The sequence below is a fragment of the Bufo gargarizans genome, chromosome 4, assembly GCF_014858855.1.
Source record: "Bufo gargarizans isolate SCDJY-AF-19 chromosome 4, ASM1485885v1, whole genome shotgun sequence".
NCBI lineage: Eukaryota > Metazoa > Chordata > Amphibia > Anura > Bufonidae > Bufo > Bufo gargarizans.
In genome coordinates this window covers 267387479-267413079 of record NC_058083.1, presented here as the reverse complement: position 1 = coordinate 267413079, position 25601 = coordinate 267387479, and the positions used below count along the sequence as shown (strand labels likewise).

At 43.5% G+C, this 25601-nt stretch overlaps 1 protein-coding gene across 1 annotated transcript in view; it reads left to right on the top strand.

Moving 5' to 3' along the window:
* ME1 (malic enzyme 1) overlaps positions 1–25601 on the top strand; it is a 356258-nt gene that overhangs the window by 197834 nt on the left and 132823 nt on the right. Inside the window, exon 6 of the mRNA XM_044289917.1 lies at positions 2524–2627. Within this exon, the coding sequence (XP_044145852.1) occupies positions 2524–2627 (104 nt within the window). The remainder of the gene's footprint in view (positions 1–2523; positions 2628–25601) is intronic.

Here is a 25601-nt window from a genome sequence, read left to right as displayed (position 1 = left end):
CTATGTCGTCCCGACACCACAGTAACTGGGCACGACCACTACACAGTGTACTGAGCTGTGTAGTCCCGACACTGCAGTAATCAGGCACGACCACTACACAGTGTACTGAGATGAGTAGTCCCGACACCACAGTAATTGGGCACGACTATTATACAGTTTACTAAGCTGTGTAGTCCTGACACCACAGTAATTGGGCACGACCACTACACAGTGTACTGAGCAGTGTAGTTCTGACACTGCAGCAATAGGGCACGACCACTACACAGTGTACTGAGCTATGTCGTCCCGACACCACAGTAACTGGGCACGACCACTACACAGTGTACTGAGCTGTGTAGTCCCGACACTGCAGTAATCAGGCACGACCACTACACAGTGTACTGAGCTGTGTAGTCCCGACACTGCAGTAATCAGGCACGACCACTACACAGTGTACTGAGATGAGTAGTCCCGACACCACAGTAACTGGGCACGACCACTACACAGTGTACTGAGCTGTGTAGTCCCGACACCACAGTAACTGGGCATGACCACTACACAGTGTACTGAGCTGTGTAGTCCCGACACTGCAGTAATCAGGCACGACCACTACACAGTGTACTGAGATGAGTAGCTCCTGTGCCTGGTTCTTGCCCTGCAGTTAATAAAAATAGCAGATCAGCAAGACTGGGAGTTGGAACCCTTCTGATCTGATACAAATGACCTATCCTAAGAATAGTTCATCAACAAGTTAGTCCTGAATAATACTCCTTTAAAGGGCTGATTTACCAAAAATGGTTGTCTTATCAAAGAACAGTTTGCAACAATAGCTACTTTGTAGCTATTGTTGTATAGCTAATTTATAACAATGTATGCTATTTTATCTGGAGGTTGTGAGAACTAGAAATATGTAAGATAGAGTGATGGAAAGTGTATAGAATGATGATCATAATGGGGCAAAGATTTTCTCAAATTCCCCTCAGTAGTCTCATTGAAGAGCGCCATAGTCTGCCTCCTTCCAATCATAAATTAATTCTTACAGAGAATAATGGATTATATTCAACTGTACTGGAAAAGTAGTTAAGGTAGGTTGCAAGTAATTGTCCCTTCAATATGTGGGGGTACTATCTCTCCTTACTGAGAGCACCTATGAAGTGTAAGTCTTATTGGCCATGCAATACTCCTCTGTCCCTTTAATAGAAATAGATAGCAGCACACTTCCATTGACATTACACCATAGCAGAAAAGTACACTATAATTTCTATTACGAGGGAGTGGACCTCATAAACCACATTGTCATAGAGCCTTGCCACAGGACATGTCATATTGTCCATCATTATGCAGTTCAGTTTACCCTTTACTGCATGTAATCTCTCATTTTTTTCAATAAATAAGGCATCAATTATGCTTTTGGCAATCCTATCTATGAGAGCATCTCTACCAAGCATGACATTATGGTTGGGATGACTCTACAATTAAAAAATACAGATTTATTGGTTCTTTAGCAGGATAAAATGATAGTTTGTCACTTTTCCTCACCCTGCTGTGTAATACATGTCATGATTTTACATTAGGAAAACATTATTGCCAGATTTATATTTAGAAGATTAAACTTTGTTGAATTAAAATTTTTAAGAATTATTCAAAAGGCAACTAACCTAATGAATAATTCCCTTATAACTACTGCATTTTATTTTATCCATACTGTATATCCAGTAATGTAATCATTCTGAAACTTTGTTTGCTAATTGTCTTTAAAAGTCTTTTAAAGGGAATGTTTCATAAAAAAAACCTATTGTTTAAAACACGTTTTTGTACACGTCATGTACTAAAACAGACATGCCAGGTGGGGATGACAGGTCCTCTTTAACAGCAATACAGATATCTGCTTTACATCAGCCACATGGACCATCCTGCAGTTTTCACACTGGCCACTAAGCTTAATAATAGGCACCACTTCTGAACAGTTCATTTCACTGCAGTTACCTGCTTATCTGTCATTCTAATCCTGCCTGTAATGATATCACCTGTGTATAGATAAGACTGGATACACCATTCACAATAGGTGATTGTGAAAGCTTATCTGTTCTTTCCTTGTAAAATGACCTTTGCACAGGTCACAAAGCATGCCTAGAAAACTCTCATAGACTTATGGAGGAGGTCAGCTCCTGTCCATTGTGTCTATGGCCTATGTGGATGCCATAAAGCAATTTTTTAATGCTCTCTAAATGCTGTTAAGAACAGCTCAGGCAAGATGGCAGCCCACATAATCATGTTCAGAGGAAATAGATTAAAAAAAAATCTGCAATCAGAAGATACAAATAGACTAGAAAAAAGGAGTTGTGTTGTTATCTGGCTATAACTTGCAGATAACATTTTTGATGACACGTTTCCTTTAAAATAGATCCATCAGACCCAGGGATTGGAATAGAGAACGTTAGTGAGATTTGCTTTTTTTTCTCCTATACTCTGCCAACTACCGGTATATGTTTAGTTTGCAGTGGCGGTGGCCTTTAACACTGTAAATAACTTTTTGTTTGACAGGAATTACTACAGGACCCCCTTTATATTGGACTGAGACACAAACGAGTGAGGGGCAAGGATTATGATGACCTTGTGGAGGAATTCATGAAAGCTGTGACTGAAAGGTAAGTTGGAATATTTCTCTATTAGTCGCCAGTCAATAACTATATAAACAATATCATCATATACCCAATAGAAAACTTTCTACCAGATACATTTGGACTCATATGACTGCTAAGAGACAGCCCTTTAAAAGGTTTTCTCACAACTGTAAATGTAATGTTTTTCATAAAGTATCGTTGAGTTCATTGAGATCCATTCAAATATTGCTGGGGTTTTACATTAGTCCTGTTTCAGTGGTGCTTACTGTCTAATTTTTTTCTATGGGAGTCACAGCTGAACGCGAATATTCGAAAGGCGAATATTAATCGCGAATATTGCAACTTCGCTAATTCACAAATATTTCAAAGTGCTATATATTCGCTATATCGAATATTCGTCATTTTCTTTACATCTGAAAACATGATTCCTCCCTCCTTCTTTCTTGTGGGTCAATTAGTCATTGGCCCACAAGCAACTTAAGCAGGAAGGAATCATGTTTTCATATGGGAAAAAAAGGCGAATATTCTAAAAAACAAATATATAGCAATATAGGGAATTTATTCGTTATTTAGAATATTCGCCTTTTTTTCCCCAATCTGTACAGTTGTTCGCATACTCCTCCCCGACAAGCATCCCCGTCACCATGGGAACGCCTGTGGGTTAGAAAATACCATCGGATCTGAGTTTTCCCTGAGATCGTGAAAACTCAGATCCGATAGTATATTCTAACCCACAGGCATTCCCATGGTGACAGGGACGCTTGTCGGGGAGGAGTATGCCAAAGTGGAATAACAGTACAGATTGGAAAAAAGAGACGAATATTCTAAATAACCAATATATTCGCTATATTGCTATAACTAAATTTTTTTGAATATTCTTCATATTCTAAAAAACAGTTACAGCAATATAGCGAATATTTGTAAAAAAAAACAAAACACATATAGACTGCAATTTAGCTAATATAGTTATAAAGTATTTTTTTTTATAGTGTACATTTTTTCCAAATCTGAAGTTCAGAAGAGACAAAAAAAAGGACTATAAAAAAGATTATAGCTCTATATTAGCTAAGTTGCAGTCTATATGTGTATTTTACGAATATTCGCCATATTGCAATAACTTAGTTTTTTAGAATATTCGTAATATTCTAAAAAACTAAGTTATATCAATATAGCAAATATTCGTAAAATACACATATAGACTGCAATTTAGCTAATATAGTGCTATAGTATTTTTTTTTAATAGTGTACATTTTTTCCAAATCTAAAGTTCAGAAGAGACAAAAAAAGTGACTATAAAAAAAGATTATAGCATCATATTAGCTAAATTATAGTCTATATGTGTATTTTACGAATATTCGCTATATTGCTATAACTTAGTTTTTAAAAATATTCGTCATATTCTAACACAAGAATATATAGCAATATAGCAAATATTCGTAAAATACACATATTAGCTAACAGCCAACCATTAGGAAAGTTGCCTTATACAGTTTAAAAAAATAAATAAAATGGCAATAAGCGAATAATTAAATCGCATATTCGTGATAAATAGAAAAATGGCGAATATTCGATTTTGACTAATATTCAATCGAATATTCGTGAAATATCGCAAGATCGAATATGGCACCTCCCGCTCATCACTAGTTAGGGTTTCTGTGGGCAGTAAGGGTTGCCACCTGTGTGCCAATCTATTTTCTGAGCAAAGGCAGACAACCACTTGAGCAGAAATTGTCCCATCAATTTGATCATCATCTATGTTGATTCTGTCATACATGACCCATCCATGGTCTACAATTTTTCAGAGCACTATTGATGAACAGGGAGAAGTCACTATAGATTTCTGGTGTGTTTGCATTTATTTTAACTGCCAGATCTTGATTATCGTTGTACTGATCTTCTCACTGGGGAAGAGAGACCTTATGTGCCCCCTTCGGCTCCTTGGCCTGGATTTAACCGCATTCTCTGCACCCGCTATAGTTACACCTCTGACCGTTACTGCACAAAACACAAGTGTAGAGTTAAAATGTGGAACTATGCTTGGGCACTGAGAAGCATGAGAAATCATACCAACTATGAGCAAATATTGCCCCAGTTGGGTTTCAAACTCATTGATATGTTTGCTATTAAAGAACATCTGTCACCATAATCAACCTTATTAAACCTGGCATACTGCCTGATGGGGTTGATCATGGTGACTAAAATTAGCCCTTTTTCTCACAATCTGTATTACCGAGGCAGAGAAATTCTTACTTTTTGGTTATTAGTAAATAAAGTGCCCGGAGCACTAAAGGGCTGGCCTAGCCCGTCAGAACACTATGTTACCTGCACCTCTCCCCATTGCCACTCCCAGTGATATTGACAGGGCCAGACATCCTCACTGGTTTAATGCCGAGCCCTGAAATCCCACGTATGCCATTGGCAGTACCCTGGGCGCATGTACTCTGAGATCTTCACTGCGCCGTCGTATGTGCAAGATTTCAGGGCCAGCCATCAGAGTAGTAAGGATTCCTGGGACTTTCAATCTTATTGGGAGGGGGAGTGGCAACAGGGAAAGATGGTGCTCCGAGGGGCTAAGCCAGCCCCTAATTGCTTGGAGCACCTCAATTGCATTTATCTAAAAGTAAGAATTTCTCTACAACAGTATACCAGTTATAGAGAAAATGGCTCACTTTAGTCACCATGATCAACCTTACCAGGCAGTATGCCTTGTTTAATATGGTTGATCATGGTGGCAGATCCTCTTAAAGACCATGGTCACACTTAGCAAACATGTTCCCAGCGGAACAATGTAGGAAGTCAAGGTAAAATCAGCAACATATTCTGCATGTTGCATACCTTTTGATGTAGGGTTTGTCAGAGATTTCATTTTTTGTACAGCCAAGAGTGAAATCTGCTGCAAAATATGTGGAAAATCTACATTACGCTTTTTAAATCCACAACAGCTTTTTTTTCTGCAGCAACTGAAGCGTTTGCAGATTTTCACCAATGTGTCATTTAGTACGCAGATGCAAATGAAACTTTACGCCGGTGTGTGCTACATTGGCCTTGATAGGGGCTGCCCTGCCAGAGGAGGCATTCACTTTATTATGAGGCTCAAGCCTTGTGATAAATTACAGGGCCCCCCCGGCTCACTGTGCACCAGAATGAAATCTACGGCAGCTCGTAGTCATTATTTACATCAGTTTTTCGACATAAAAAATGATGAATGAGCTGGATCTGATGACCAAACCCTCACTCTGCCCTTGGCAAGGGTAGCGGAAAATGCAGATTGCGACTAGAAAAGTTATAAATGCTTTGAAAAGTCGCGCAAATCTACCAGATTCTTTAAAAAATAGGCATAAAGGTCCCTGCCGTTAAACATATGAAGTAATCCTTGCACCGCAATTAAAGGTGCATATAGAAAATGTGACCTGCATGTGCACTAAAATGTTTTTCGGTGAAAGATAATACCTGTATGCTACCTGCCCAGCTGTCTGCCATGGTCTTATGAAATAGCTAAAGCGGGGCAAGCAAATGTAAAATGTGACTCCCTTCACAGAGAGCTCCTTTGTCTGACTCCATATCTCTACATAAGAAAGAATGTGGCGGCGGAGGGTTAGTTTAGTTTTCTAATACCTTTTCTATAAGCGAAATGTGGACTCTTACATAGAAGGAGGCACATTCTTTCAGGCAGAATATGAGAAGTAACATTGTCAGGCACATTGAGAAGTCTGGGACTCTGTTTACAGCAAATGGAAAATGTTGCCAGGCTCAGGATTCATGTTGATGTGGCAAGGGCAGTGCTATATTTCAAGAAAGCGTCTCACTATTTAACCCTTGTTTCACCCTAGGAAGTCAAAATTGATATTTGTCCAGATATTATCATTTCATTTAACTTTAAAAATATGAGATGTTTCTGTAGCGTGGGATTTCTGATTAATTCAGCGCCTGTCTTCTCTCGCTGGCTTGTGAGAGGAGCTTTGTTTCAGTGGTTCCTGAAAACCTTTTATGTTCTTGTGCACCAGAAATATTTGAACAAATTGAGTGCTGTCAGTTGGGGTTGTGTCCCTTTACACTCTCACAATCCAATCCAATTGTCCAATCGTGCAGGTAGTATAAGATTATGGTTGGGATGACTCTACATAAAAAGGTAACTACACTAATGAAGAATTCCCTTATAACTATTTCATTCTATTTTATCCATATACCCCGGGATTCCTGTTACACCAGTTATGTATTCATTCGGAACCTTTGCTAATTATTTTTTAAAGTCTCTTAAAGGGAGTGTTCCATCAGAAAATGATCTATTGTTTAAAACACATTTTTATGTTTAACATAACAATATGTTTAAAGAATTTTAGATGATTTTTTTTATATTTGTAATTTTCCATGTCATTATCTACAGTATAGTTAAACAAAAACCATAAAATCCTTTAGTAATAGAACCTCCAACTTGACTTCCAAGCCCAGAATGAGTGGGAATTTAAATAAATAAATTAGACGTTTCTGTATATCAATCTGCTCAGCTCCTCCTGCTGTGTAATATGTAACATAGTTTATGAGGCTGAAAAAAAGACATTTGTCCATCTAGTTTGGCCTGTTATCCTGCAAGTTGATCCAGAGGAAGGCAAAAAAAAAAAAACTGTGAGATAGAAGCCAATTTTCCCCACTTTAGGGGAATAAAAAATTCCTTCCCGACTCCAATCAGGCAATCAGAATAAATCCCTGGTACAACGACCCCTCTCTAGTAGCTATAGCCTGTAATATTGTTACGCTCCAGAAATACATCCAGGCCCCTCTTGAATTCCTTTATTGTACTCATCGTCACCACCTCCTCAGGCAGAGAGTTCCATAGTCTCACTGCTCTTACCGTAAAGAATCCTCTTCTATGTTTGTGTACAAACCTTCTTACCTCCAGACGCAGAGGATGTCCCCTCGTCACAGTCACCGTCCTGGGGATAAATAGATGATGGGAGAGATCTCTGTACTGACCCCTGGTATATTTATACATAGTTAGATCCCCCTTTGTTGTTTTTTTATGCTGCCTGTAGTTTTCATTGCATTTTCGTGGTGACAGGTTCCCTTTAACCTATTTATATATTTCTAGCATGAATAAGAGAGAAAAGGCATAAAGCCAAGTTATGAGAATTTTTTTTAAGAACTCCTGTTTCACGGGGAATGCACGTATGTACTAACAGACTTGTCAGATGGGATCACAGTTCCTTTTCAACAGCAGTTCAGATATCTGCTTTACAGCTGCCACATGGACCATAAAATAGAAGGGTGGGGCCGAGTTATACATAGTGTGTAGAGAAGAGCGAAGTTCTTAAAAATTCATATTGGCTGCTTCATCACATTTTACAAGGAAAATCGTTTTGTCGCTTTGTTAATTTGTCACAAAGTGCATTTCTTTGTAGCGGGTGCAATGACGGGGAACAGTGATTGCACCGCCCCCCCCCCCCCCCATTGAACCCCTTAGATGCCGTGTACATCGCTGATCGCGGCATCTGAGATGAATATTTAGGCCTTTGAGGGGCTGATCATAAAAAAAAAATTAAATTGCACTCACCTTATCCATTTGAAGGGCACAGGTCACCAGTCACCCGGAAGAGGCCACAGCAGCCATTTTACTTTTAGATTCTGCTAAAGTTTGAGCAGTGTGTAATGATATCATCACGCTGGCCGGCGCGGTGACTTCATGCATCATGACACATGAGATTTCACGCAGGATCTGCAAGCAAGATGGCCACGGCAGCCTCTTCACGCTCAAATGGAGGTGAGTATTTGTGTTTATTTTTTTACCACCGTTTCAGGAAAATCGATTCATTATTACGAAGCACAAGGAAATTCAGCTTTGTGGCAAATTAAATATTCCCTGAAATTCAGATCGAAGTCTACTTTGGATTCGCCTAACACTAATAGTGTGTATGGGGAACCTTTTGAATGTAAAGGGCCATTGACTTTTCCAAAAACTTTTGATATGTCATAGAGACATATCAAAAGTTTAGTTCAGTGGGTCTGAGCGCTGAGACTGGCACCGATCCCTAGAACCAGGGGAGAGAAGCATAATTATAGTGCACTCTCTTTCCTTGCTGCTGAGGATGGAATTGAGACGGGTCCATAGACTTCTATGGAGTCCATCTTGTTTTAGGGATGGGGGGGGGGGGGTGTCTCAACAGCCAGACTCCCTTACGCCTGATCTAAGCTTTTTCTATGACATATCCAAAGTAAAAAAAAATGTGTGATCCTTTAAATAAGTAACATACTTGTGTATCTCAATAAATTAGAATATCATTGAAAAGTTAATTTATTTCAGTAATTCAATTAAAAAAGTGAAACATATATTATATAGATTCGTTACATATGAGTGATCTCAGAAACCAGTATCTCAGAAAATCTGAATATTGTGAAAAAGTTCAATATTGTAGAATAATGATGTCACACTCTAATCAGCTAATGAACATAAAACAACTACAAAGGCTTGCTAAGCCTTTAACCCTTAGGATACCGAAGGTTTTTTCATTTTTACGATTTTATTTTTCTTCCCAGTCTTCCTGGAATCATAGCTTTTTTATTTTTCCATTCACATATCCATATGAGTTTTTTTTTGCAGGACAAGTTGTACTTTCTAATGCCACCATTTAATACGGCATACAATGTAGTGGGAAGCGGGAACACAAATTCCAAATGGGGTGGAATTGGAAAAAAATGCAATTCTCCCACAGTTTTACAAGTTTTGTCCCTACAATGTTCCCTATGTTCATTCTATGAGTCAGTAAGATTACAACGATACCACATATGTATAGGTTTTATATGTTTAAATACTGATAACTTTTTTATAGCTCAGTAGGAGCTGTGTGTGGGCTAATTTTTTGCAGGATGCTTTTTATTGATACCATTTTGGAGTATGTGTGTGTTATTTTGATCACATTTTATTCAATTTTGGGGGGTAAGAGAAGCGATGAAAAAATGGCAAATTAGCCATTTTGATACTTTTTCTGTTACAACGTTCACTGTATTGGAAAAATATTTTTAGATTTTAATAGTACGGGAGTTTTGGGATGCAGTGATGCCCATAATGTTTATATTTTTTTATTAGTTATGTATTTATTTATTTTTTCTAAAGAAAGTAGGGTGATTTAAATTTTTATATATCTATTTATATTTTTTACATATTTTTTATTTTTTGTAGCCCCTCCAGAAGGCTACAATGTCCACTACTTTTTATGATCTCCCCCATAGGGAGTATAGTAATTTTCTAAATTATGATCTCCTATGTTGGCCTGTCATCCGCTGGCCAACATAAGAACTGTAGCTCTAATACACTGGGTCTCTTCAGAGAGACCCAGCCTATTAGAAATAATGACCAGCAACCGGGATCGCCGCACGGATATGCTGGTCTTAACCCGGAAGCGCGCACTTTCCAGTTTTTCACCCTTTAGATGCCGTGATCAAAGTTGAACACTGCATCTAAAGGTTGTAATGTCCGCGATTGGTATTTTTGGCATTATTAGCAATTGACATTAGCCATGGGCCATGGCCATCGCTGCACATGCGAGCGGAAGCCATGTTTAAAGACCTCACCAGTGAAGGGATTAAATGTGCCATTAGTCTGGTTCAGTAGGCTACACAATCCTGGGGAAGACTGCTGACTTGACAGTTGTCCAGAAGACAGTCATTGACACCATCAACAAGGCGGGTAAGCCACAAAAGATCATTGCTAAAGAAGCTGGCTGTTTACAGTGCTTTATCAAAGTATATTGATAGAAAGTTGAGTGAAAGGAAAAAAGGTGGTAAAAAAAGGTGCACAAGCCGCAGCCTTGAAAGGATTATTTAAAAAAGGCCATTCAAGAATTTTGGGGAGATTCACGAGTAAACTGCGGCTGGAGTGTTTGAAGAGCCACCACACACAGATGTATCCAAGACATGAGCTACATCTGTTGCATTCCTTGTGTCAAGCCACTCATGACCCAGAGACAATGTCAGAAGCATCTTACCTGTGCTAAGGAGTAAAAGAACTGGACGGTTGCTCAGTGGTCCAAAGTCCTGTTTTCAGATGAAAGTACATTTTGCATTTCATTTGGAAATCAAGTTCCCAGAGTCTGGAGGAAGGGTGGAGAGGTACACAAATCAAGTTGTCAAGACAGTCCATTCTAATTTATTGAGATGCACCAGTACAGTATAACAATCAAATCCAACTTGTTCAAGTTTTTGGAACCTACTAGTATCTTCCACTATTTGATCTTAATTCTGTCTTTGGCTTGGACTCTAACTATTATTATAATATATTTCATATATGCAGAGAAACAACGTGATATGTATGAAGTGGGATCAAATATGGAAACAAAATATCATAATAACCAGATAATGGAGGATATAAAGTGAGAAATATTACAATATGCATATTTCCAGAGCTTTAGGTATTATAGCCATAGCCTAATCATCTCCATACTTAACAGCAAGCCAATTTTTACATAATTAAACGTGCTTTGTCTTTTCCACTAAAACTTGCCAGACATGTATCTTAGATTTGATGCCAACAAAAAAGAATGTATATCCTTATCATACTAAGGTGGGGAATAAAAAAAAAAGCCAACACTTAGATTTTGGAATGTGCTCATTGTTTATAGCACTGTTAGTTTTCAAATTCCTATGGGGAGGGGGGAGGGGGGGGGGGGTGGGATGTTAGCCATTACAGCTTTTTCCTTTTGGACTCTTTTCTATCCTTAAAGGGGTTGTCCAAGATAATGAAAAATCTCAAGCAGTCCCTACAATTGCTTACAATAATTGGGCAAGTAATTGCCGCTTTTGATTGCCACAGCAAATCATTGTTCTCAGCAGTCTACAGCTAAGGCCAACGATTGGCTGTGGGGATCATGTGTCCTATCCAAGCACATCACCGCTGCGGTAGAACTCCTGTGACTATTTGTTTACAAACAGCAGTGTTAAAGTACCTGGATAAGGCATGTGATTGCTGCAGCCAATCACAGTCCTCAGCCGTCTACAGTTGAAAACAGTGATAGGCTGCAGTGATCACATGCCCTATCCGGGCACATTACCACTGTTTTATGTAAACAGTGTCAGGAGTACCAGAGCAGCGCCGCAGAGAACAGTGCTCGAGAAGTGGGTGAGAATATCATGTTTTGTTTATTTTAAGCAATTGTAAGGGTTGTCTGGATTTTTTATTATCTCTGACAATCCCTTTAAAGGGATTCTGTCACCTCCCCTCAGCCAAAAAACGATTTAAAAGCAGCCATGCAGCACAGCTTACCTGGATTAAGCTGTGCTCTTTTATCTTGAAATCCGTCCAGCAGTTAGTGCAAAAAACGACTTTGATCGATATGTAAATGTGTCCTGAAGGTGCCCAGAGGGGCGTTTTTTTCTTCTTAGTGAGCCCAGTACCGCCCCTCTTTCAGTGCCCAGCCCGCCTTCCTTGCACTGTCTAACCGCCCCCAGCCTGCCACAGCCTCTCCTCCCTCTCCTCCCCCTCCCTCACGCCGAACGAAGTCTCGCACAGGCGCAGTACCCACTGAGGGCTGCGCCTGTGCGATCATCAGGAGACTGAGGGCGGCAGCTTCATCTTCGTCACTGGGCATGCGCCGAGCCCAGTGACGTCCGATGTTAGCTCTTTCCCTCAGTCAGCCTGGTAGGATGCGCAGAGGATTGCCGATCGGCTGCTGCACCCTGCGCTTTCTCCAGTCTGCCTGCCACAGTGAAGACGGCCAGCGATTTCTTTCCCCACCCTCCCTTCAGGAAAGAAATAAGTATTTGTTTTTGCTCAGTGAAAATGTATAAATTCAGTAAAGCTTTACTTAATATAATAATACCTAATTCGCCCCAACAAATACTTATTTCTTTCCTGAAGGGAGGGTGGGGAAAGAAATCGCTGGCCGTCTTCACTGTGGCAGGCAGACTGGAGAAAGCGCAGGGTGCAGCAGCCGATCGGCAATCCTCTGCGCATCCTACCAGGCTGACTGAGGGAAAGAGCTAACATCGGACGTCACTGGGCTCGGCGCATGCCCAGTGACGAAGATGAAGCTGCCGCCCTCAGTCTCCTGATGATCGCACAGGTGCAGCCCTCAGTGGGTACTGCGCCTGTGCGAGACTTCGTTCGGCGTGAGGGAGGGGGAGGAGAGGCAGGAGAGGCTGTGGCAGGCTGGAGGCGGCGGTTAGACAGTACAAGGAAGGCGGGCTGGGCACTGAAAGAGGGGCGGTACTGGGCTCACTAAGAAGAAAAAAAACGCCCCTCTGGGCACCTTCAGGACACATTTACATATCAATCAAAGTCGTTTTTTGCAGTAACTGCTGGACGGATTTCAAGATAAAAGAGCACAGCCTAATCCAGGTAAGCTGTGCTGCATGGCTGCTTTAAAATCGTTTTTTGGCTGAGGGGAGGTGACAGAATCCCTTTAAGGAGAAGTGTAATTCACATAATCATTGAATGTACCAAAGTCCTATAAATAAGAAATAAAGAATAAAGTACCCCAGAAGCAATTAATTTGTGAAAAGAAACTCCTTATATGAAATCTGAGTCAAAGGCACAGAACATATCCATAGATTTTTATATATGACATAGTATAGCTTTGTACTTCTTAGAATTAGTGCTTAGCTACAAAAGGGTTGTGAGCCTCAGAGGTTATACAATTTTTGCTTTAAGGATGGTTATACAATTTTTGCAGTGCCATCTAATTCATCTTTTTAGCTGTAGATAAGCTGATTCTTGGGTCACTCTTCTGCCACCCACAATGGCCATGCCACTTCTCAGACTGCCTGATTCTAATACATATGTACAGTAAGTAGACATGGTCATGTATTAGCTATTCATAACTCTTGTAGTCAGTGTTACATGTGGCCCATATTTTCTATAAATAACAAAATCCATTTTAACTAGTTTGTTGCTTACACTAGACGTAATTACCTCTTCCCACTTCTCAGTTTGACAGTAGCTAGACATTATGCAACGTGCCTCCCCCAGGGCCGATCGTGTCCCAGGTTTTTAGGAACGCCAAGTGGTGATGCGGCCCTATGTGTCACAGTGCTTCTACCTGGATACTGTCGCTCCCGAGGGTTAGGCTCCATAGCAATAAAGGGGAGAGTTATAGCTGGGGATTAAGAGTCCAGACTTGGTAAAAGTTCCACAACTTTAATTGAGTAAACTTTCTTCCAGACAATATTTGATCTTTCTCTTGGCTCCAGCAACTTTTGGCTAAACTGGCAGGCAAACTGGAATCCATTGCTCTATCTTTCTCTGCTGGGCTTATCTCTGGCTTCAGTCTGGTCCTGGACTCTGTAGCGGTTCTGGTACCTTTGGAGTGGGGTGCCTTTGACTGTTAACCCCATTGTAAAACTCTGTCTGTAAACTGTAAGGAGGGAGGGGGATTCTTATCTCCTTCCAACTCAATTTCACTCTCAACTCTAGACTGACTGGACTAGAACTGCAACATCCCCCTTGGTAGGAAGCATGACTCACCCACTTCTGCCCAAAAGCGGGAGAATGAAATGGTAAGTTCCATACTGTCTAAGAATCTCTCTCTGTCTATGCCATATACCCTGCCACCTGCTGGTGGACCATGCACATTACATGAACATGACAGTTTCATAGCAATATTATGAATGCACAATGTAACGTGGAATAAATACACAGATGACATTATGTGTTAACCATTAGAGACAGTAGCAGGGTGTAGGAATGGTAGTACCCACTCTGGGGTACTACATTTACATTATGTCAGCCAATGGAGCAGTACAATACAGAAGGATGGAAACTTTAATCTCTTTTTTATGATCTACTAAATTTGCAATACAAGGTGAGTTTGGCAGACTAATTAGTGGCAATTACCAATTATTTAATAATACTTCCTAAGGCCTCGTTCACACTCCAGTGTTTGGTCAATGAGTTCCATCAGTGACTTGTGAGCCAAAACCAGGAGCGGAGCCTACAGAGCCAGGTGTAATGGAAAGAAATACACCTGTTCTGTGTTTAGAGCCGCACCTTCAAACAGTGAAGTGTGAATGAGGCCTAAAGGTATGTTCAAAAACGCAGCAGGAAACTGCTGCATACCGTCGGACCCCCATCGACTATAATCAGGGATCTGAACAGTTTCCGGAATAATTGTCGGCTTGGACTGACTGCATGCAGTATTTTTTGGCTGGCATTTATGCTGGAAACCGGATGGATCTCCAATAAATCCTATTATAGTCAATAAGGATCCAGCGGTATGCAGCAGTGTCTGGCAATGCCGGATAGGGTAAACTCCATATGCTGCCAGAACAGACTACTGGAGTTCACGCTGTGTATGTGAACATAACCTATCTAGCACCAGCATCCACCAGATCAGGTGGCAGAATACAAATGTTTGGACAAATTTCACCTCCATTTAGACAATTGTCTTTTTGCTCAATTGCAGCCTCTTTCTGCAGTCCGACTGTAGCCATACGAGATCACATTTTACCACCCCATTGTAAATGATCTGCTTGACTTTTCAAACAATCCATATGTCTGAGAAAAGGCGTATTGTCGCATAATTAGCTCCCAGCTTTTATTTTCTAACCTGCAACCAGCTGTAATGTTTGGTTCCTGTGGGCAATCCTGCACCCGTTTTAATTTTTCACTGATTAAACGGCAATAAGAGGCACATGATATGTCGCAGTACTATGTAGCCACTAGTTTATGTATACAAGACATCTGCAGGAATGTTTGAACATAGTAGAAGGAGGCCATTTCAGCATTTCTGACTGCTGCTCATGGAACAGTGTAATTAAAGGGGTTGTACAGCCTTTTTCAGGGGATGGCCTTTTCTCAGGATAAACCATCACTATCGGATTGGCGGAAGTCCAATACTCGAATCCCTGCTGGTCAGCTGTTGTGTAGCTCCAGCTCTGGAATTCGGTCCCAGAATTACACTGCATGGCCAACATTGGAGTGGACAATGCTTGTCACTGCAGTACTGCTTCCATTGACCCTCGAACCCAGTGGCAAGGACCAGGTATGATCACCACCGCGGGTCAGCCAATCTGTGAAGTCTGAAATACTGTTGGAAAACCCCTTTAAAGGGATCAGGTGTTTGAGAAGGCAGCATTGTTCATGTGAGTTCCGAAGCCTTCTCACAGTTTACCAAACACAGCACCGTACATTTTTAGCGGCTGTGCTTGGTATCACGCTCAGCGATTTTCTCTTCTATGGGGCTGAACGTGATACCAAGCACAGCCACTATATAATGTACGGCACTGTGCTTGGTAAGCACAGGAGCGCTGCTACCTTTTCACACAGCTGATCAGCGGGGAGCCCACACCGATCAGATACTGATGACCTATCCTGAGAATAGGTCATCAATATCAAAATCCAGGAAAACCTCTTTAAGTTAGAAAAAAGCTGAAAAATAAATGTATAAATAACAAGTTATACTGAATCTTTAAATATATATATATATATATATATATATATATAGACACAGTGAGGGGTTGTGTCTGGGAAGGCAGGTAATTTCCTACCAGCATGTGCGGCTGGGCTGATTCCCAGCCAGGTGAGGTCAAATACCGGATCGGAGTTTAAGTACCGGTCCGGGTTTTGACAGCACCTAGCTGTCCTTAAATAGGCAGCTGGGCTCAGTAGAGATGTCTCTGTTTTTGGGATCTGAGGCTTTGTGCAGTGCTGGAGGGCTGAGAGCCGCATGCTGGGGAGACAGGCCCCCTAAAGCCTGCTGTGGACTACTGGAGGCAGACCTGCCAGCAAGGTGACTTGTGTTATATGAACTTTCCATTGTGTGTGAATTAACACCAAGACTGCCAAGTTACGTGCTGTTTTGTGCAATTGCCTCAAGTGTGAATAAACACTGACGTTTTGAGTTAAGAACTTGTAATTTGCCTCTGTACTGCGCCTGCTTACCCTATCTACCAGAACGAAACCCCACAATTGGTGGAGGATGCGGGCAAAAGCAATGAGGCTGGCGTGAACGTCGATATTTTTGGTTACTGCATTTTTAAGGCACAGTTGTATGTCGTACATTAAACCAGCTGTATTGCAACCAGTGCCCCACGACAAAATGGAGGCTGTTGTAAAGGCCCTCATGGAGGCTAGTCTGCAGCAGCGCGAGGCTAATAAGCAGCAGCAGGAGACTAACCAGTTGCTACAACACGTAATGGCTTTGCAGACAGCAGGAGCAACCCCAAGCATCCACAATGCCTGGAAAGCAGTCCATGCCGCAATTCCTAAGATGACCCCTGCAGACAACCTACCTGGTGATGTACGAGAAAGTGGCCATCAGGGAAAAGCTACCCCGTGACCAGTGGGCTGAGGTCGTCGCTCCATTCCTGGCATCCGATTCCCATCGGATGTATTTCGACTTGCCGGACGATCAAGCGGCCGACAACCAAAAAGTAAAGGGTGAGATTTTGGCAAGACTGGGGGTGAATGTGTTGGTCCGGGCACAGTGGGTGCATCAATGGGGGTTTAAGCCGGTTGAGCCTGCGAGGACCCAGTATTATGACTTACTCCACCTCTTGCAAAAGTGGCTACAGCCTGATGTGCTGAGACCCACGGCTATGCTGGATAGACTATTGGCTGATGCTCTGCCACCCCCTCTCCCGCACTAGATCAGCCAGTGTCTCCTGGCAACACCCTAGAAATGGTGGACCTGGTGGAGCGCTACGAGGCTACTAAGACTGTTACAGGGGGTTCTTTTGGGAGGGGGTAGTCAAACCCTGTAAATCTCCATCCCAGACCTGGCGACTTGTACCAACCAAACCCACCCGGGGTGTACCCTCTGCGGACCTGGCTCCGATAGTCTGCTGGCGGTGTCAGGAGCCGGGCCATATAAGAGATAACTGTCCCCATCAGGTGGAACCCATGGATACTAACTATGGCTACCGTCAGTCGCTATATGCCAGGAAACTGTGTGCAGCAGGTATCCCAAAAACTCTAAACCACCTGTGCCAGGTTGAGGTAGGAGACACTCCAGCGGAGGTTCTGCTGGACTCAGGGAGTCTGGTGTCCCTAGTAAGGGCTCCCCTGGTACGGTCAGCGGAGTATACTGGCCGGAAAGTCGGGGTCATGTGCATTCATGGAGACTTAAAAGACTATGCCACCGCCCTGGTGTCTCTAACCACAGGGACTGGCAGATGGACTCACGAAGTGGCAGTTGCCCCAAATTTACACTACAAACATATAATAGGGGGAGACTTCCCGGCACTGTGGCCTGCTATGAGAGTGACTGATACCCATGAGACAGGGGTAACCCTAGCAGAGTGGCCCGGCTCAGGGAAGAGACCAGAACCCTGGGAACCTGAGACCGAAGGGCCATCGGTAGGGGTGACCACCACTTTGGTGGAAGAGGGGGAGACAACCCCGCTAAGTGTGATGGTGGGAGACGTGGAGGACTTGCTGCCGGGTTCTGAATTGGCAGACCTCAATGTCTCTGGGGATAATTTTGGTACCGCCCAACTTCGGGACCCAACGCTATTCCGCGCCTTGGAAAATGTGTTAATAGTAGATGGTGAATCACAACAACCTGGGGCAGAGTCAGTGTTTCCCCGTTTTGTCGTTCATCAGGATATGTTGTATCGGGTAAACCAACTACTGGTTGAGCCTATTGAACAGTTAGTGGTCCCCAAGGCTTATCGCAAGCTCGTGTTAGATCTAGCCCACCAACATATTCTCGGGGGTCACCTGGGGGCTCCAGAAAACTCAGGATCGGATTCTACAGCGGTTTGACTGGCCCAGCATATTCAAAGAAGTCTTGCCCGACCTGCCAGATAACTAGCCCCCAGCCACATTTCCTTAGTCCCTTAGTACCTCTCCCGATTATCGAAGTACCATTTGACCGAATAGCTATGGACCTCATATGCCCAGTACTGAAGTCCACCAGAGGCCATCAACACATCTTAGTCATTCTAGACCACGCCACTCTGTCTCCGGAGGCGGTGCCACTGCGACATACCTCAGCCAAACTCATAGCTAAGGAGTTAATGGAGATGTTTTCCCGAGTGGGGCTACCTAAAGGGGTTCTGACCGACCAAGGGACCCCTTTTATGTCCAAGGTGATGAGGGAACTCTGTAAGTTGCTGCACATAAAACAACTATGTACGTCTGTTTACCATCCGCAAACAGACGGTCTGGTAGAAAAGTTTAACCAAACATTAAAAAATATGTTGAAAAATGTAGTATCTAAAGATGGGAAGGACTGGGACCTCCTTCTGCCCTATCTCATGTTCGCAGTGCGAGAGGTACCCCAGGCCTCTACTGGGTTCTCGCCCTTTGAACTGCTATATGGCAGCAGGGCCGGTGCAAGGATTTTTGCCAACACAAGCGAAGCTACATCTTGGCTCCCCCCATGGCATATCACCCAAGCCCCCCCCTCATCTGGCCCTGGCCAATTATTAGATACCATTCATTCAATTCGGAACAGTTCAAACTTCAAGTGACCTACCCTAACAAGTCCTGAGTCCACTCCTGACCTGTCCTGACTCCTGCTGCTGCTGGCTGCCAGTGCGTCTGGTCGTCTAATCTGGCTGACGGCTGTGTGTGTCTGTGTGAGTCAGACACAACACAATCAGTCAGCTCGAGCCTCGCCTATTAGTCCCAGTCAGTCAGGCCCCCGTGGCAGGCTGAGCACATGTGACCGTGTGTTGCCGTGACTCTGAGCGGCCGGCACACGCAGACTGGGGGCGGGCGCAAGGCGGCGGGCGCAAGGCGGCGGCGCTGCGGCACAAATTCAAGAAAGTTATAAAAAAAGAAAAAAAAAGAAGGGTATTCATTTTTCTGCCCTGCGCAGGCCGCGCCCTAAGGCAGCCGCTTGGTCTGCCTTATGGTTACGCCGGCCCTGTATGGCAGACACCCTCGTGGTCTCTTGGATGTGGCCAAAGAGGCGTGGGAACAACAACCCACCACATAAAAGTGTCATTGAGTACGTTACCCAGATGCAAGATCAGATAGAGACAGTGTTGCATCTTGTTAGGGAGCATATGGAGGCAGCTCAGCGAGCCCAGAGTCGAGTCTATAATCGGCAAGCTTGGGTCCGGATCTTTAACTCGTGTAATCGGGTTTTGGTTCTGGTGCCGACCGTGGACAGTAAGTTCCTGGCTAGGTGGCTAGGTGGCAGGGGCCCTACAAGGTACTCGAGGAAATTGGAGATGTACACCAGCCAGGGCAGCGAAAGCCAGAGCAGGTGTACCATGTGAATTTACTCAAACCGTGGAAAGATAGGGAAACCTGTACAGAAGACAGCCCGCGGACGGGTTTTCTAGGAGAAGAGGTACCGGCCCCTCTCTCTGATGCAAAAGAGGCGGCTGCCACAGTAAACATTGCTGACAGCCTCTCCTCTAAACAGACTCAGGAGGCCAGGGAGTTTGTTAGTCGGAACATGGATGTGTTCTCGGACCTCCCTGGATGTACTTCCATAATCCAGCATGACATTGTCACTGAGCCTCATGCAAAAGTCAGATTAAAACCATACCGGGTACCGGAGGCTCGGCGAAAAGCCATGCCGGAGGAGGTGCAGCTAATGCTGCAACTAGACGTCATTGTGGAGTCCAAAAGTGAGTGGGCCAGTCTGATAGTCTTATACCGGACGTGACGTTGCGGTTTTGTAACGACTTTCGAAAACTTAATGAGGTTTCCAAATTCGATGCGTATCCCATGCCCTGGGTGGATGAGCTCATCAAGAGGTTAGGATAGGCCCGGTATTTTTCTGTTTTGGACCTCACGAAAGGGTACTGGCAGGTGCCCTTAACGGAGGCTGCCAAAGAGAAAACTGCCTTCAACACGCCTGAGGGGCTGTATCAATGTAAGGTCTTACCCTTTGGTCTGCATGGCGCCCCTCTACGTTTCAGCGACTAATTGACATTGTGCTTCATCCACATCGTCGGTACGCTTCGGCTTACCTGGACGATATTGTCATCCACAGTACCGACTGGGAAAGTCACTTACCCAAAGTGCAGGCTGTAGTGGACTCCCTTCGTAAAGCTGGCCTAACCGCTAACTCCCAAAAATGTGCGATAGGGTTAGAAGAGGCTAAGTACCTGGGTATGGCATTGGGCGCGGAGCCATCAAACCCCAAGTGAACAAAATAGAGGCTATACGGAATTGGCCCCGACTTGTCACCACTAGGCAAATAAAGTGATTCCTGGGAATGGTGGGCTATTACATGAGGTTTGTTCCCCACTTTGCTACTCTAGCCGCGCCCTTGACAGGGCTCTTGAAGGGACGTAAATCAGTGATCGCTGGGATGATCATGCGGAAGAGGCTTTTGCTGCTTTGAAGTCGGCCCTGTGTGGGTCACCGGCTTTGGTGACGCCCGACATCAAGAGGGAGTTTGTGGTACAGACGGATGCCTCCGAGGTAGGCCTCAGTGCTGTAATGTCTCAGGAGGTCAATGGGGAGGAGCACCCCATTGTCTTCCTAAGCCGCAAGCTCACCCCAGCCGAAACCAGGTACAGTATAGTGGAGAGAGAGTGCCTGGCTTTTCCATCATCCTCTCATCTTCTGGACAAATCATCCTACTACCTCCAATACTGTGCTGCTGTGCTCCCCAATACTATACTGCAGAAACAGATAATACCCCTGATAATAATAGTACCACACAGAGCCCCCCATATAAAATACCCCTTCTTTGTGGCCTTAGTAGAAGACCCCATAGTGCCCCATAATAAATTGCCAGTATCAAGTGCCTCTCCATGCCCCCCATGTGCCAGTAACAAGTGCCTCTCTTCCCCCCATGTGCCAGTATCAAGTGCCCCCCATGTGCCAGTATCAAGTGCCAACCCCTCCATGTGCCAGTATCAAGTGTCAACCCCCCATGTGCAAGTATCAAGTACCAAACCCCCCTCACCCCCATGTGCCAGTATCAAGTGCCTCCTGCTCCCCCCATGTGCCAGTATCAAGTGCCAACCCCCCCATGGCACATTTCTCCCCCTCCATAAGCCAGTGGCAGAAGCACATCTCTCCTCCTCCCCCCCATGGCACATTTCTCCAGCACATCACCTGCACATCTCTCATTCTAACCACCCCCCAGGCCCCCCCCCCCCCCTCTCCCCAATAGCACATTTCTCCAGCACATCATTCTAACCCCTAATAGCCCCCCCTCGCCCAAATGTACATTTCTACAGTCCAAACAGAACAAGGGCAGGCTAGTACAATGGCTGACACTACTGGGACGGGTGAGATGGTGAGAATGGGATCTAGTAAGTTGTTATAATCAACCAACCTACCTACTAGTAACTGTTGTACTTTACTAAGTTGGAACTTGGCTGCCTGTCTCAGAAGAGTCTTCTGTGTGTGGGCGGCTGGCCGTGGGCCTTCCCTGGCAGAGTCTGTGGGCTGTGGCTGGCTGCCGTTGGCGCTGCTGATCTCCTTCTTCTTCTCTGCTCTGGGGGCGGAGCTGTGGCAACGTCAGACAGACACGAAGCCTTAAAGAGGCAGGCAGAGTGGGGCTGCGCATGGAGTCCGGGACGGGGCGCTGTACGGACTCCGGACTAATGGAAAGGAGGGAGCAAACTTAGCAGCGCCGCCACACAGGTCAGAAAGAATTATAGAATAGTATTGCGGGCCGGCACTGGGGGCCCCTAAGGACTCGGGGGACCGGGGGCAATTGCCCCCCCTTGCCTCTATGGAAGCGCCGGCCCTATCTATAACATGCTACCAGCAGATTGCACTACATTCTCATGGTGACAGGTTCCTTTTAAGAAATGATCAGACATATTCCATGAGAAACACAATATATAGGATTACTTTTATTAAGTGATGGCCATCCTCAGGACAGGGCACTAGTGGCTTGGCAGAGATCCGACACCCTGCATCCAAAACAGTCAGCTGCAGTGGAGTATCTAGAAATGACTGGGCCTTATAGCAAATTTTTGAATGGCCCCCTCCCCTCCCACCAACAACTTCTTTGCAACTCCCTCCTCCCGTGCAACCCCCCACTCCTTTGGCTAGTCAAGCTCGCTCTCTCAGACGATGTCTAGCAGTCGCTCCATCTTTTTCCTACAGTGTGTCTATAAATATTGTCATTGTATAATACTTTTTATGGGGCGCGTGCAAAAAATATTTTAGTCCTCCTCCTGGATGGGCTTCTGAGTTTGGGCCCCAAAGCAGCCGCTTCCTCTGCTTCCACTATAGCTACACCCCTGGCCAGCTGTTTGGCAATAGCCCTGTCGTTTTGTAGTGGACTAAACTCTTCACTGCAGTACTGCTCTGTCAAAAAGAGCAGCTCTTCGGTGACAAGCTAAGTGGTAAAAAAGGTGGACAACCCCTTTAAATGTCCTAAAACTATTACTAATTACCATATGTACAGTTGTGTTCAAAATAATAGCAGTCAGACATAACTAACCTTATCAATCACTGTTTTTGGTAGAAATGATATTTCTACATGGCAAATAATTTACTAGAAGGTGTAGTAGAGTAATAGAAATCCAACAGTCATGACATGCATGCTGCTGATTCTGTGTAATTGAATAACTAATTGAAAGGGGCATGTTCAAAATAATAGCATTGTGGAGTTCAATTAGTGAGGTCATTCATTCTTTGAAAAACAGGTGGCAGTTATTGCCCTTATTTAAGAAAGGAAGGCAACAAATATTGTGCATGCTGGTTACAGTGCATTTCTCTCTGAAATGGGTTGTTCCAGACATTGTTCAGAAGAACAGCGTACCTTGATTAAAAAGTTGATTGGAGAGGGGAAAACATATAAAGAAGTGCAGAAAATTATAGGCTGCTCAGCTAAAATGATCACAAATGCTTTAAAATGGCAACCAAGACCTGAAAGAAGTGCAAGAAAGCGAAAAACTACCATTCGAATGGATAGAAGAATAGTCAAAATGGCAAGGTCTCAGCCAACAATCAGCTCCAGGAAGATCAAAGAAAGTCTAAAGCTACCTGTGAGTACTGTTACTGTTACTGTCACGCCTATGTGAAGCCAAGCTATCTGCAAGAAGCCCTCGCAAAGTCCTACTGTTGAAAAGAAAAAACGTGCTGAAGAGGTTGCAATTTGCCAAAGAGCACATTGACTGGCTTAAAGAGACATGGCGTAACATTTTGTGGACTAATGAAACTAAGATTGTTCTTTTTGACCCCCAAACACTGAATTCAAGCCACAGTACACTGTGAAGACAGTGAAGCATGGTGGCGCAAGCATCATGATATGGGGATGTTTCTGATACTAACGTATTGGGCCTATTTATCGCATACCAGGGATCATGGATCAGTTTGAATACATCAGAATACTTGAAGAGGTCATGCTGCCTTATGCTGAAGAGGAAATGCCCTTGAAATGGGTGTTCCAACAAGACAACGACCCCAAACACACCAGTAAATGCACAACATCTTGGTTCCAGACCAACAAGATTGACGTTATGGAGTGGCCAGCCCAATCCCCGGATCCTTATCCAATAGAAAATGTGTGGGGTGACATAAAAAATGCAGTTTCTGAGGCAAAACCAATAAATAGAGAAGAACTGTGGAATGTAGTCAAATCATCCTGGGCTGGAATACCTGTTCACAGGTGTCAGAAGAAGGTTGACTCTATGCAACACAGATGTACAGCAGTTCTCAGAAGCACTGGTTATACAACTAAATATTAGTTAAGTGATTCAAAGGAAAGCAAAATCTTCAAACATTTTTCAGTTTATATAGTGAATGTTTGAGTTTGTAGAGAAGAATACAAACACTGCTATTTTTTTAACAGTCTAATATTCACTTTTTTTTTTTTTTAGAGGAACAACACAAATTTGATATATTTTTCTTCATGTTTTGATTTGGAATAGAATGTGAAGTGTTCCCAATGCATTTGTGTGTATGGAACTAAAAGCTATTAGAAGGATTTTGAGCTGTATTCACTTTTTTAAACACACTGCTATTATTATGAACACAACTGTATATGCGCTATTACCTTCTTTCAGCTAAATTTGTTATATATGTGATGGTAAATTTTCACCACAGACTCGGCTGTAAAAAATAACCTGGTGCCTTCCATCTTTTTGGAATTCTTTATTCTGCCATTCCCAGATGTTTTGCAATAAAATATTATACGCCATATGTTAAAAGCTTGTATACTGCTAATGGTGTGAAGCATGTGATTTATTTCCTGTCAAACATAGGGCAGTTTTAACATTTTATGCTGTGCCAATCCTCCAGCGGAATGCAATTATTGACCAGTTACTTTATAGATTACAACCATATATACATTTTCAGCATATTCTTCTATATTTTGTGGAGCTAGTCAACATTTTTGTGGTCCCAAATGTTCACATTAGACTTGCCTAATGCATTTATTTATGATTATACCATGCAATATATAGTCTCAGACTATACTGCTGAATGCTAATCCTGTGGAAATCCATTCATTTAAAGGTGTTTTACAGTATCAAAGGCCTTTAAGCCTGACACATCCCACATTGCTAGACCTCTGGAGGGAAACATACTTATCTGCTCCCCACCGCTCTGTTCTGGCTCCTTCAGTCCTCCACCACCATTGATGCATGCGGGTCCCCGCTGGTTTGACAGGGGTCATGTGTGTCACTGCAGCGAATGACTGGCCACAGTGGTGATGTGTCCCCCATGTCAACACGATCCAGAAATGCATACTGAGGCAAAATGAAAAGCTGTTCTGTGGTAAGATGAATCAAAGTTTGAAATTATATTTGGAAACCACGAACGACGTGTCCTGTGGACTAAAGGGGAGAGGAATCATCCAGCTTGCTATCAGCACACAGTTCAAACGCCTGCATCTCCAACGGTATGGATTTGCATTAGTGCTTATGGCATCTGCAGCCTACACCTGGAAAGGCGTTATAAATGCTGAACAGTATATAGGAGTTTTAGAAGAACAAATGCTCCCCTCCAGATATCTCTTTCAGGGAAGGCCTTGCATATGTCAGCAAGACAATTCTAAGCCATAGACTGCATCGATCGCAACAGCATAGATTTTCAGAAGAAGAGTCATGTTGCTGAACTGGCCTGCCTTTTGTCCAGAACTTTCACCAATCGAAAACATTTGGCGCATTATGAAAAGAAAAATCTGGCAAAGAAGA